This window comes from Phalacrocorax aristotelis, chromosome 4, assembly GCF_949628215.1.
Source record: "Phalacrocorax aristotelis chromosome 4, bGulAri2.1, whole genome shotgun sequence".
Classification (NCBI taxonomy): Eukaryota; Metazoa; Chordata; class Aves; order Suliformes; family Phalacrocoracidae; genus Phalacrocorax; species Phalacrocorax aristotelis.
The window spans coordinates 73,852,590-73,867,501 of record NC_134279.1 but is presented as its reverse complement, the minus strand read 5'-3'; the positions used below and the strand labels follow the sequence as shown (position 1 = coordinate 73,867,501).

At 36.7% G+C, this 14,912-nt stretch overlaps 1 protein-coding gene across 2 annotated transcripts in view; it reads left to right on the top strand.

Annotated features, from left to right (window-relative positions):
* Positions 1 to 14,912, top strand: part of HTT (huntingtin) — an 84,507-nt gene that overhangs the window by 42,566 nt on the left and 27,029 nt on the right. For both annotated transcript variants that reach the window (XM_075091983.1, XM_075091982.1), the window contains 10 exons: positions 807 to 862; positions 1,671 to 1,819; positions 2,475 to 2,611; positions 4,689 to 4,805; positions 6,609 to 6,731; positions 7,254 to 7,492; positions 8,190 to 8,332; positions 11,724 to 11,931; positions 13,302 to 13,443; positions 14,660 to 14,839. In XM_075091983.1, coding sequence (XP_074948084.1) covers positions 807 to 862; positions 1,671 to 1,819; positions 2,475 to 2,611; positions 4,689 to 4,805; positions 6,609 to 6,731; positions 7,254 to 7,492; positions 8,190 to 8,332; positions 11,724 to 11,931; positions 13,302 to 13,443; positions 14,660 to 14,839 — 1,494 coding nt within the window. The remainder of the gene's footprint in view (positions 1 to 806; positions 863 to 1,670; positions 1,820 to 2,474; positions 2,612 to 4,688; positions 4,806 to 6,608; positions 6,732 to 7,253; positions 7,493 to 8,189; positions 8,333 to 11,723; positions 11,932 to 13,301; positions 13,444 to 14,659; positions 14,840 to 14,912) is intronic.

Sequence of the window (14,912 nt, the reverse complement as noted above, 5' to 3'; positions counted from 1 at the left end):
CACAGAGAACTTCAGATTTCTGGTTTTCTATTGCATATAAATTACTTTCTAAGCTCTGCAACAATTACTTTAAGAACTGTTCATCAGATTGACTGTAGGAATAAGGTGATATGGACAATACAATCAGTGTTGTTAAATAAAACTTCATATACGGATAGAATTCATTTACCTTCTTTCTATGTTGAGAGTATGACTCCAATATGACTGATAGTGGTGAGCATCATGGTTGACAACCATTACTTAATTTTAATGATGGGGGAAGCTAGTGGCAAATACAGTAGTCCGTGTAGTTGTCCATATAAGCAATAAATTTCTAACATATAAAATTTAAGTGTTTTATTTACTTACAGCATTTTTGGGTTTATAAACCAGTATGAGTTGCAATACATAACTTTTCTCTAAGTTTGTACATGGATAAATCTTTTCAATGCATGAATACTTCGGCTTTTATCTTGGTTTAGAGCTAGATTTTTGGTTGATTCTTAATTTCTTGACTTAATGCCTCAAATAGTGTGTGCTAGACAAGTGAAAGAGATATACTTAAAATTATATAGACTATAGGTAAAATGTAGCATAAGTTCATGCAAACCATAAAAAGCTCTAACATCAGCAAGATTCTCAAGATCTTCTGTAACTGTAGAAGGAATGCTTCATAACATATTAGAATGAAATATAATTGTCACTGATCTTCAGTGCCTGTCTTGTCTTTCTCTCCTTCCAAAATAAGCCTTTTATAACTCTGTCGAAATGATTTAAAATGCTAATTAATGTCTCTGTTTCTGTTGTACACTTTATTCTCTCTTTAGGTGTTTATTGGATTTGTGCTAAAGCAGTTTGAATACATTGAAGTAGGACAGTTCAGGTATGAAATTAGCAAAGATCCTTTGAACAGTGCGGGTTTACAACTGTCTTATTCTGAAGCATATAGTGATTAGTTTTGCTGGTTATTTCTACCTAATGAGAAAGGGAGAGTTACATTCTGGGCAATGGGCTTGTTTATTCTCTGACTCCCTTTCAGATTATTTAGGTTCCATGTGGCTGAAGAAGTTGGGAAGTAGCATGGAAAAAAGAAAATCTTAAGCTATGTTGTGCTGTTTTTCCATTTGGTGTTGCAAAACCATTCTTTTGGGATCCTCCCCTCCCCTGCCAAAGCTGTGCTCTCAGGAGTCAGCACTTCATTGCTAGGGTTCAGTTGCTGAAGGGAGAGCAACTTCTTCCCTATTGTGGACTCAGCGGGAATCTGTACTCTGATCACCTGGTACATTTTATATAATACCTAATACCTGGTACATTTTGTGTAGTACCTAATAGCAGTGCAGTGGAATTTTTATTGTGAGCTATTTCTGTTTTATTTTTTTCTCACATCTGAGTTTGTACAAAGGAATAAGTGGGTTTTTTGCTCTTTGGGTCTCCTACAGAAATACTCCAATGTGTGTCGTGTGCATTAGATAATATGTTACAATATTAGTAACTGTGTAATGGTCAAAGCTTGAAAAAAGTCCCTTGGAAAAACACCCATAGTAAAGAACAGGGCACAAAAATTATAGAAATACTGTGTGAAAGCAGAACAGCACAGTCTTAAAAAAAAAAAATCTTCCTGTAAAAAGGTTAATTTTTACTGGACAGAGTTTTGCAATTCAAACTTGACGTTTTTAATTTTTTGTTTTCAGGGAGTCTGAAGCAATTATTCCTAATATCTTTTTTTTCCTGGTGTTGCTGTCTTATGAGCGATATCATTCCAAACAGATAATCGGAATTCCTAAGATCATTCAGCTCTGTGATGGTATCATGGCCAGTGGGAGGAAAGCTGTTACACATGGTAACTTAAAAAACGAAGCGGGGCCGGGGGGGAAGGCACCCACACTAATATTAGTAATAGTTCAGCAATAAAAGCAATATTGAATACTAAGCTATAGAAAACTTTAATCATACTGACTGTTCCGGAGGACACTAGCTTTTAAATTTTTAGTACATGAAATAAGCTTCCTGAAGGAATTAAATGAGACTTATAGTACCTATACTAATGCTGCTACTCCATATTTTGCATTATACATAATAGCAACAGAGTTTTTATGTGAAACTTCATTAGGTAATAAGTTCACAATGTAGCAGTACTTTAAAGGCTTTGATTTAAATTTTTAGTCCCTTTCCCTCCACTTTCAGCCTTTAAGTAGAAGCATCTCTCATACTTCCCAGCGATTCTGCTGAGAAATACTTTGTAAAAATACCTGGTTTAGCTCTATGAGAATGGGCAAATTTGTCCATAATATAGATTTTCTGCTAGAAGTAAAATACACATAAATATGTGTGATAATTTTGGGGTTTATTTTTGGTTGGGGTTTTTTGGGGGATGAGTAAAACCTTTAATAAACTAAAGCACCGTTTACTTTTAGTAGCTGAACTGTTAGTACGAGAAAACACTATTCAAGTGTGACTTGTCTCTTGCTAAAACAGACAAACAAATCTTATTTCAGCAATACCAGCTCTGCAACCCATCGTTCATGATCTCTTTGTGTTAAGAGGAACAAATAAAGCTGATGCTGGAAAAGAGTTGGAAACACAAAAGGAGGTGGTAGTGTCAATGCTGCTGAGACTTATTCAGTACCATCAGGTAAGAGAGCAGGACAAAGTGTCTGTGTTTATGGCATATAAAAGGCTAACGTTGCTTTGACTGCTAAAAATGCTTCAGGCAATTTTAATGATTTTCTATACGAAACTTGAATAGCTGGACTCTGTGTGTGATCTTTCCTTATAGCAAGAATAGCAAAGAAGTTTGGGTGTAGGGGTAGGGTTCTGCACTACAAATCAGTATTTCAAGTCCAGTAACATCTCTGTGGGATTTTATAGTCAAGCCTAGGTAACAAAGCACTGAGAAGCTCCAGTTAGGCTCACGATCTTGGTTTTGTTGCAGATTGAATAAACAGAAGGTTTATAAAAGTGTTGTAATAAATTAGGATTCAAGAAGCTTAAAAGAACGGGGATAAAAGTGGAAGAGAGGACAGGATTAAAAGTAGGAGACATGCTGCATAGCAATGTACAGCAATACCTAAATCAATAGCAATATCTTCAATAACATTTTAAAATATGAATTATTTGAATAAGATAATGAGACTGGTAGTTAGTCAGTTGTTAGCACTTACTACTATGCCCCAGGCCTCATGGGTCTGGAAGACATGTTTCTGCCTTGTAGGAGTATAAGAATGACTCTTCTTTTAAACGAAGTATATTGAAAAACATAAAAGTAATTTTAAGAGAAGTGACTAGTTAACATGGGATCTTATTGCTTATTCAGGTGCCTAACAAATTTAATGTGCTTTTCCTTTCATTATGTGAAAATGCATTTCTAGTGTATGCTAATGTAAGCAGTGTATTTTCTGAGAATAGTTGGAAAAAAAGTCAGTACATCATGTCAAAATAATTTGTTAGAACTGCATGTTCAGATTGGGGTAATTTTGTGTATCCACATTTTCTTTTGAATTTGTAGTTTTATAATCATAAAATGACTAATATAACTATATGAAATGACACTCTGTAGACACATGATGTGAAATAGTGAATAACTTTGTGTTACATAAGGTGCTGCAATTGCTAGCAGATCCACTTCTGACACACGTAACCTATTAAAGACCACCCATGCACTGCTCTTCCCACACCATCCCATTTGTAGTTCTTATTCTGTCCTTTTTTTCTGGTGTGCAGTACATATAAACTAACCCCATGGCAGCTCTGTTGTTCCCTGGTTGTGGCTGGAATATTCTGCAGTGGTGTCCCTGTAATTTGAGAGGGTCCAAGAGCTGCAACCTTTAACTTTTTTCTGTTACAACTGTAGCTACCAACCATGGAGCTCCAGAGTTTAAGTCATACAGCCTAGAATCTCTCCTGTCTCCCCTCTCTCGTGAGAAAGCTTTTAGGGAAGAAAGTCATCTGGTGATGTCTGTCTCTTTTTTTTTTTTTTTTAAATTGGCTGCATTTCTGCATCTGAACTACTTGAATTTCTTTTACAAGTGCTCTGTATAGCTGATTTTCTGAACCAGATTCTTCTGTCCCACTTCCCAGTCCATATATTAACATTCCTGTTTGCTGTGTCTTTGGCCTGTCTGTCCTTGAAAGTGTGGTGTCTATAACCCTCAAACCGATAACACATTCAACTACTAGAAGTGATCCTTGCTGTTGGTGTGCTCCATTATATGCTGTCCTATAAACTTTCATATGAAAGTGACATATCTCAGGTGAATGACCTCCATTAAAATGTCTGTTATGTTTCCTTGATCAAATGTAAACATTATTTAAGCTAGAGTAAAGAAAGAGTATACATGTGGGAAATTGCTCTCTTCCTCCCCTTTTTGTTAAGCATGTGATATGGCATTTAGATTTAGTATCCTTTTTCCAGTTCCTTGAGTAGTTTTTTGACAAATGCCATTTTAAAAGGACCAAGAAAGCATTTTTTTCTAGTTTATAAAAGCAAGTGGAAAATTTGGTGGGGGGGAGGAAGTCCTAACTAAGAACAAGCACAGGTTAAAAAACCTGAAAATGGGGTTTAAAAATGTTGTGTGATTTCTTATGTGGGTTGTTCTTTTTTGTATTTTGACAGATGGATGAAACAGTAAATATTTTTCCCACTGCAGTATTAATTAAATGTTTCCTGTTAGTGTGGGTGTTTACTTGAATTTTTTTGGACTTTTCCTCAGGTGCTAGAAATGTTCATCTTAGTATTGCAACAGTGTCATAAAGAAAATGAAGACAAATGGAAAAGATTGTCCCGGCAAATAGCTGACATTATTCTCCCAATGCTTGCAAAACAACAGGTTATTACATGATATTTTTTAATCTATAAGCATCTAAAATAATTGTTATAATATATGCATCAATAATGGCTTTGGGTATTTGAATTTTTTTTTTTTAATACGAAGACAGATTTTCTTGAAAGTGTGGTTGCCATATCTGAAAAAAATTACTGCAAGGTAAACTAGGTTTTTCAAGTTATGAAGGTCATACTGAAATGCATGAAGTATGTGCAGTATCTTCGAGGCTGTTTCCAGAGGAAGCTCATTCTGCTTCTCTTACATGAATATATCAGAGCACTTATAAAATGGTGCACTCCCATGTTAATGTCAAAAATATTTTTCATAACTTCAGTGGGTCTACCTGCCTTTTTTCTTAGTGAGGAGAATGAAAAGACATAGTCTGAAACTGCATTAATAAATCACAGAATCGTGGAATAGCTGAGATTGAAATGGACCTCTAGATCTTGTCTTCCCCTCAAAGCAGGGTCTACTGAAGCGGGTTGCTTAGGGCCATGTCTGGTCAAGTTTTAAGTCTCCAAGGATGGAGCTTCCATAACCTCTCTGGGTAACCCCTTTCAGTGTCTGAGCATCCTCACAGGTGGAAAAGAAATCAATAAATAAAACCCATATTTAAATGGATGTTCTTGTATTTGAACTTGTGCCTATTGCCTTTCATCCTGATACTGGATACAACTGAAAAGATTCTGGCTCTTTCTTCTGTACTTGTCGTCCCCCTCCTCCCACTTGCCCTGGTCAGATACTTTTACACATTGATAAAGATCCCTCTGAGCCTTCTCCAGCTGAGCAATCTCAGCTGCTCCTTCTATGACAGATGCTCCAAGCCTGTAACCATCTGTGTTGCTTTCTGCTGGACTCCCTCCAGTGTGTGCATGTGTCTCTTACTGGACTGCACACTGGGGAAGGAGAGTAGGCCCTTTGTATCTGGGAAGAAAAGAAGATTCCTTTTAAGAGGAATATTTTCAGTGTTGCTCCCTAAGCAACAGGGGACTTGTCTTTGATACAGCTTTCCTGGAACTAGAAACATTTCAAGGATAAAAAGTAAAACTAGTGAAAATGTGCCCTTAATGCTCTTTACTCCATGATGGCAGATCCCCAGTCCCATGAGGAGATCTCATGGCTGGGGAGAGTGGGTAGTTACTGTGGATCAGACGACAGTTTTTGAGCGAAGCTTGCATGCTGGCAAATTGAAGTTACCTTTGTTTTGGATGAATCTGTGCATGTGCTCAGCTGTCAAATTATTTAGGCAAGAAGGGGTTGTCCAGATTTTGAGTCCAGTCCTTTGCTTTTGCAGTTGTTTTACAATTTATCTAAAAAACCTGATCAAGTAAGTTGTCCTGCTTCTGTTGCTGCAGTGTAATACCATTGTAGCTGTTCACTTTTCTGATTATTAGGATTTGCTTCCTCTAATTACCTGCTTAAGTTTATTCATGACCAGCTTTGTTTTCTATAAATATGCCTGGAAGGATGTGCAGGGAGGAGAAAAGTTTTTACATTTCATGGTGAGTCAGTCTTTTGGTCTCATTCTGAATATGGTGTATTTCTCCTAATAAATATATGGTATGTATATTGAATTTCATACAACAGATTTTTGTCTCTGTTCTCAGAACTCCTGTGTAGGAAGGCCTGCAATGAAACTTTAACTTACCTTTCACAGCTTTTGGTTGCTCTAAATTTTATACCATAAAGGAGAGCTTTGTTACACACAGGTTGTCATAGAAATGTTTAAAACATGAAATGGTAATTTTGTGTTGCAGTTACCTTTAGTGGATAGTTACAACTTAGTTTTGTGTTTTTCTTTTACAGATGCATATAGACTCTCATGATGCTCTGGGAGTATTGAACACACTGTTTGAAATTTTGGCTCCTTCATCTCTTCGTCCTGTGGACATGCTTTTAAGGAGTATGTTTGTTACTCCTAAAACAATGGTAAGCAGTTGTTTCCAGAGAAGAGAGAATCTGGTGTCTTTCATGCAGAACAAAAGAGCATATGTTTCTCTTTCTTAATTTGCAATGTGGTGTTAAAGTACCTGCAGCAGATTTTAGGAAAGAATTGGTTAGAACTAATATGATTTACCAACTGGGAGCACTTCATGCAGGAACATTTAGCTTATGGATTACTTGCCTCCATTTTGTATTTTGAGGATGAGGAATGTACAGAAACATACTGTTATAATAGATTCTAGAATGCAATTTAATAGGTAGATCACATTTTTCTTATGCAAGTATTGGTACTGTTTTTATAGTTGAGAGAGATGAACTTGGCAGTTACCACAAGAATAGCATTTTGGAAGACCTGAATGTAGAAGTATTTCTTGCTTGCTCCATTCTCAAAAGGGCCTGGTTTTATACCACAGTTAATTAAAATGTTTAACTTCAAAGGTATTCGACACAACATTGTTAATTTTTCTTAATACATTCCTATCTTCTGCATTTTTATGTTTGTGTTAGGCATCAGTGAACACTGTCCAGCTATGGATTTCTGGAATTTTAGCTATCCTTAGAGTTCTGATTTCACAGTCAACAGAAGACATTGTTCTATCCCGTATACAAGAGCTTTCCTTCTCACCGTATTTGATTTCGTGTCAAGCAATTAACAGACTGAGACATGGAGAAAATAACTTATCCACACCAGAGGATCGCACTGAGGTTAAACAGGCTAAATATCTGCCTGAAGAGACATTTTCTAGGTATGTTGTCTTTTGAATAACTATGGAGAAAGATTAAGATATCAGAGAAACCACATATGTATTGTGCATTATATACACATGTATGGAATTTTTATCTGATAGAAATAAAGTCTGTTAATAAGTTGATATGGGAGGAGTGTGTGCAGAGGAAGGAATAATGAGATGGACGTTAGAGGGAGGAGATGAGCAGTTTGTAGTAGGGACTTTGGTCTGTTCTGATACCTCTTCTCGAGCCAAGTGAACCTGTGTGGTAGCATGTGGATAGATGAGGCTGTGAACAGATGAATTACTGTGACATGCTGTGTTACCCCTCCTCAGCTGAGCTGCGATAACTCATGGTGTGTTTTTAGCTCATTGTAAATCGCTATAAAGATACTATAGCATTTTGAATGTTTGCTCTTTAAGTGAGGTGGCTGGTGTATGCATGCTATCACGACTTTTGCTGATGAGTAGATAACCCTGATTCAATATGTAATTATTGAAGTGCTTATGATCATCTCTCCATACCTATAGCATCATATTTGGTTTAGGTCAACCTGTCCTGTAGCCTTTGGTTTAGCATCCTATTCAGGATGAATGGTCAAGGACTTTGTATTTTAGTTATCAAACTTACTGATTTTCATAGGTAGACATCATCTTACTCTGGTAGATGTTGCATTGATAGTTTTTCTGTTGATTGTACACATGGTTTTTCAAGGTTCTTATTACAACTGGTTGGCATTCTACTGGAAGATATCGTTACCAAACAATTGAAAGTGGACATGAATGAGCAGCAACATACTTTCTACTGCCAGGAGCTGGGCACGCTGCTTATGTGCTTAATACATATCTTCAAATCAGGTAATACTTTAAACAACGCCTTGTGTTGTAGCATGTGATGGCAGGATGGTTTTTCAGTTCTGAGGCAATTATTGAATGTGTTGAACTACTGAGAAGTAATACATAGGTGCTGAAGACATTCTGCCCTACTCAGTATGAAGAACCTCCCAGATTTTGTGCTTGTGCATGCAGGGCACATTTTCCACATTTCTCCTGTTTGTGTGGAACAAAATGTAACTAGTGACTTTTTGTCTCTCCTTTTAATTGTCTAAGAATTTCCAGTCCCCAAATAAAAAGCATTCCTAATTTGTGGCTGTGTTTCTCATGCCTTTTTCTCAATTTGGAGGCTGGTAGGTATGTCCAGGTTTAAAATACTAGGTTACAGACCACTGGTTCAGATTCATGACAAGGTAGGTTACTGTTCTTTGTCATAATTTATACAAACATGAAAAAAAACCCCAAACCCCCCGGACGAAACCAGGAGAATAGGAAAGATAGTACTGTTCCTGCTAGCTAGTCTTGAGCTGCTTTCTTCAGGTTTGGGAATTCTGCCTTAGGTGTCTTCTGCTAGATATCCAGTCATAGAACTTTAATAATTCCTTAGTCCTTAGGCTGATTCCGTAGTCTTATTTTCCTAATAGCAGCACTATCTTCCCTTCCTTTTATTCTTTTATTCTTTCTTTATTAAGATTATCCTTTTTGCCTTCTGATTTTCACCTTGCAGCTGAAATCCAACCTTGGATTACAGTAATTTGCTGCAATTTAAAAGGTCTTGGCACAAGTTCATGGTTCTTCATAGGCTTCCTTACAGGTATGCGACAAAGAGCTCTGCATTCCGTGGCCTCATCTGTAAAATGGGAGTTACAGTACTTCACTACTTGGCAGATGCAAATAACAAAAAAAGTGCATACAGAATACTATTAAACATTTAATGTGATTCTGCGCTCTATTGTGTCCCAACAACCTCTAATCTCTTTTCTTTTCAAGCTCTTTGTACAGAGTTCAGTTATAAAGTCCTTTCTTGAGCAGAACAGAGGTTTTTTTTTTTCCCTTCTGACTTTGCTACCAGCTGCCATTTGCAAACATAAGTATTGTAGGTTTAGACTTAAAATAAGTAAAGAAAGTGCTGATGGAAGCATTCTGGGTCTTCAGCTGGTTTCTTTATCAGAGCTCAAATCTTCTGCATTGACTTGATTTAACTTTCAGTAGCTTTACTGCTTTTAGTCTTCAGTGACAGTAATGGGAAGGAACGTGAATGGGGAACCAGTTGGTTTGTGTTGTGAGAATTTGTGCAGCTGTGGTGGATGATGTTTTGTCTTTTGAGTTGTCAGAAGAGAGCTTTGGTTTAAGAAATTGAGTCTTGCAAATCAAGGTTCTTGCCACAAAAACTCCAGGATTGTGAGTGAAGAGGCACAAAATTTGGTGGTAGTTACCAGAGCACTCCTTGATCTTTGTTTTAAGCCTACTTTAGGGCACAGGACTCTGGATGTAGTGAGTGATAGTTCTTTTTTCCTATGTGTCTGTTACCATAATAACTAAAGTGGGTGTACTATTAACTGCTGTTATGGAGAAACATTTGAAACAAATAACTTATGCCAAGGTGATTTGGAGTAAGTGATTAAATGGTGTCAAGCCAAGACCAATGAAATCAGAATATCAAGCTGGTGATTGAAATCAGGGAAGTGGGTTATTCCATAGTGGGAGCTGGGGATAATGGAAAGGGAAGGCTCAGCTAGTTCTGCTACAATGACTGGCTTCCAAGCTGCACTGTGAGTCTGGCCAGAAGCTATGTAAAGATTTCCATGCAAAATTAAATATTAAAATACTTAGGAGTGCTAGAATATGTGTATTGCATGATCTCTAGAAATTAATTTAATCTAAGACTACAAATCAACTTTAAGTACTAGTAGCAATGTGGTTAGCCGATACGGTATAACAGGACAGGAGGAAAGTTGTTCAGACACTTTGGCTGTGGTTTCATGTCGTAGCATTTTCATGAGCATTTAGGCTTGGGGTTAAGTAGGTGCCTGGTTTCGTAATATTTCCAGTTTGTTCAGTTAAAATCTCTATAATTTTTTTGCTCTTTAAATTATATTCTCCTAACTACAGGTGCAGCTTATAGCGATTTGGGTCTGGGAACATAGACTAAATAAAGTCTTCTGTCGTTTTTACCAGTATTCTACTTAGATGTTTTGTCTTCTTGTCCATTATAGTTTTTTCAAAATGTGAGCATTGCTGACTCCTATGTATTCGACTATAGGAAGCTACCAGACTAGAAATGAACATTTTCAGTGTGCTACTTTGAAGTTAGTAGAAATAAAAAAGTGTAGATGAAGCGAAAAGCTTAGCATGCAGTGGCTTTTATGACTGTAGAAAGTCACTAGGTGGTGCAGTTACTGCAAATGCAGAAAGCTGGAATGGACTAGACTGGTTTGCTAGTAAGTGAAACACGAGTTTTAAGACTCAGTTATTTTTCCCATTTTTTGCTGTTTACATTGTGTATTTATCAGTCCTGGGGGCAGCTTAAACTGGCCCACATGGCTGTGGAATTTACAGCTTCATTCTTCTGTATATCTGGCAATGCAAGCAAGCAGTGCTAGAGATCTCCTTCATTATTCTCATTGGCTTTTGGTGTCTAACAGGTTCTGAAGTAACCCTTTTTTCCCTAATTTTGTCTTCTCATAGAAACTCAAAAAGTCCTGTACCTTTAGACCATTTTAAGTTTGTCTATTTTCCTTGTTTTCCCTCCCTTCATTTTGGCGTATGAATACAGAATCAGCAAATCAGAAAGCAAAATTCAGTTTTTGTGCCGTGTTCCATATGCAGGCTAATGACTTTTCTCCACTTAAAAACATTTACTCTTTGTACTTTTTAGAAATTGGATGGAAGGGTATCAGTTTAGTGTCAACTAAATGTGTTTGGGAAGCCCTCACATGAAGTAGGAGGCTTGTAAGTGACCTTCCTTACCATGTAGAATAGTAGTTACAGCATGGTTCTTAATTAGAACTTGTGTTTACTTTATAAATGAAATTAAAAAAAAAAAACCAACCCAAACAAAAAATCCTGGTCTGTAATTAACAGTTTTACATTTGGTAAGGCTTTTCATGTATCAGATAAACTTTTTGATGCGTGACAGAGAAAAAAATTGAGAAGATAGGTTTCATTACAATTCTAGTCTGATCTAAAGCATTTATTTGCCTGGGAGGTTGTCATTACTGGTTTTACACACTGCCCTTAAGCAAACTCCATGACTTGCCTTACATTTGTAAAATCACTTAGGATATATCTTTCTTCCAGGAACGGTAGTGGCTTACAGAACAAGATTTATATTCTCAGGGTAACCTGAATAATTTTAAAACTTCAGAATTCAGACTGGAGCATAGTTACTGTAACATGCTTTTATTGTTTCCAGGGATGTTTAGAAGAATCACAGCTGCAGCCACCAGACTTTTTACAGGAGATGGATCTGATGGTAGTTTCTATACACTTGAAAGTTTGAGTGACCTTGTTCAGTCCATGATTCCTACACATCCTTCTTTAGTTCTCCTCTGGTGTCAAATCCTGCTTCTTGTCAATTATACCAACTACAACTGGTGGTCAGAAGTGCATCAAACCCCAAAGTAAGATTTGTTTTGGATCCCTAGTAGTAGTAGCGTCTCATAATTATATTTGCTAAAATTGTATTTTTTAAAAAATCTAGCCTATTGAATAGTACTATTTGGATTCTGAAATGAGAGAGATAGTTCTGCATTTATTTCAGGTGTATACATATTGTCTGTTCTGATATCAGTATGTCTTTCAAACTAAGGAAACTTGTCCTACACTCAGCTGTTCCTCAAAAGAACTGCCAGGTAATCTTTCCACTTTTAAGGCAAGAAAGGTTCATCTGTTTACTACTTTAATTAAAATTATGGAAATAACTATAACAAAACATTCAGTATTTCATGTTCCTACAGAAACTTCATATTCTACCTTCTAGCAAATAACCAGCCAGTGCAGATGGTATACACTGTTGTGTTTATGAAAATACAATCTGATCAGTATAACTATAGCTATAGTTATATCTGTACTCTGTCCTCAGTGGGTCTATTACTAAATGCTATCAAAACAGTACCATGCTGGTTGATTAGTGTCAAGCACCGTAGTAAGCTCACTTAAGGTTAGTTGTCTGAAGTTTGGAGATGTGGTCTAAAATGGGTGTTCTCTTGGTCTGAAGTTAGTTCATCTCACCTGTCAGACATTGGAATAATTCATCCTTTAGGGGTAAGGAAGATACCACCGATGTGGGTGGGTATCCCTCTGTGTTAACTGTAGAGGGAGATTAACAACTGACTTGAGACATTTCTGATGCTTGTGCGGTGAATGTTGGGGAAGACTCATCTTGCTCTACAACATGAGTGGATCAATACTTGCTTAAGTGTGAGATTCTTGCCTCAGTTCAACCTCATGATTTGAAAAAATATTATTCTAATTTGAGGAAACTTGACATTTCCGGGCTTAGCAAAGTAGGGCAACTAAAATAGCTAAGGTAACACCTGCTATTTGTTGCGGTTATCTTCTTTGATTTACCAGTATCACCCCTATTTTTTCTGGCTTGGGCATCACTTTCAGTCTGACACTTCTTGAGCATTTAGTGTAAACTGGTTTGGCTTGAGAACAAAATACAGTGTTGGGCTCTATTATCGTACCAGAGCTGTGATAGCCCATGTTCCTTTTAAATAACCTGTTCAGGTGATCTTCAGACTGTCCAAGGAAGTAATAAGCAAGGAACAAAAAAGTGATACTAAAATTACTAGAAAGTAAAGAGCTGATGGAAAGCCAAGTGTCTACTTCAAAGCGGTATAATGTTTGACTGAAGTTTCTAGGAAAATAAATATTATGTAAGGACATTAGTAGGATATTCAGAGCAATTTCACTGTTAATGTTTCAGTAGCCATAGTAATAAAATACAGTAATAAAATAGTAACAAAATATAATGTGCTTCTTGCAGGAGACACAGTCTTTCTACTACTAAATTGCTTAGCCCTCAGATATCTGGAGACAGTGATGAATCGGATTCAGAATCTAAACGTGGCGTGTGCAATCGAGAGATAGTGAGAAGAGGAGCACTCATTCTTTTTTGTGACTATGTTGTAAGTTTTGAATTATGAATTTTCTAACTGTAGTTTGAGTTATTTTATTATGCTGACAGTCTTTTATTACCGATCTGCATTAACTGAATCTGTCTGGTTCATAAGTGAAAAATGAAGACTTGTAAAACTAGTCATTTTATTTCCAGGGGGTGCTTCTGTAAGCTCCCCTGTATAACCTCATTTGGCTTTTTTTGTCTATTCTGAACTGAGAATTCTCTTGACTTGTAAAGGATACCTGGTAGCTAATAGAATTGTCTGCTGGGTATCATATCCCTTACTTGTGAGCTGCTAGGAGAACACTAAATAGTGTCAGCCTTCCCAATGTCAGTAGCAGTGCACAGCATCTAGGAGATGACAAATTTCTGTCTCTGTACCTCAAGAGGAGAGGTTTTACACTAAGATTTAACTTCCATTTTGGCTGTCTAATGAGAGCAGTTCCTGTGGCTTTGGCCTCTTGCTGCCTCAATATCTAATATCTAGTATTGCACTTTGGTTTGCATTGCAGAGCAGTTTTGGGGCAAGCAAACTGCATTCCTTTCAGATTCAACTAAACCAAAAGCTATGTTTAAGAAGCACTTCAGGGTCAAATGGATGTTCAGTCACCAGAGTCAGATTAGAGGTAATCCATGGTAAAACCTTCCAAAACATCTTTACTGGGGAGTGTCAGCCTTTCAGCATCACCTACAGGTCTTTTCATGCTGCATTGCACTGCTTGTTGGTATACACATAACCTCCGCAGGTTTAAAATTAATTATTGACAGATCTCTTTGGATTTGCTTTCCAGAAATTATCCATCTTCTGTTTGAGGCCAGTAGTAATAAGAAATCTTCAAAAAGAAGCCTAAATGAAAATCACATTTTACAAGAATACTGTGTGTTGGCATATTTATTTCAAATATCATTTCATCACAAGTGGCATCTTTTGAATCAGTCTTCTCGATTTACTTGTTTCTAAACTGGATTTTTAGTGTTTTAAAAAAATAATTTACAAATTAATTATAAATATCTTAATTTGCAACAAGACTAAAAGCATCTGTAAAATTTTTTCATGTAAAAATAATGGTGGTGATATTAAAATATAGACTCTTATGCCATTTTTAAAAAATAGCTATCAGAATTATATATGTAAAACTTCATGTTGTCAGATAAAGTTTTTAGTAATTAAACACTTAACTTGAGTGTTACTGAAACCAGACTTTAATTTTTTCCCCTTTTAGTGTCAAAACCTACATGATTCAGAACACTTGACCTGGCTTATTGTGAATCATGTTCAGGACCTGATTAACCTGTCCCATGAGCCTCCAGTACAAGACTTCATTAGTGCTGTTCACAGGAATTCTGCAGCCAGTGGTCTCTTCATCCAGGCCATTCAATCACGATGTGAGAATCTTGCAGCTGTAAGTTTAACTTTTTGACTTTATTCTTTAAAAAAAGTCACTTGTATTTCAGCAAAAGTGTAACTGATAAATA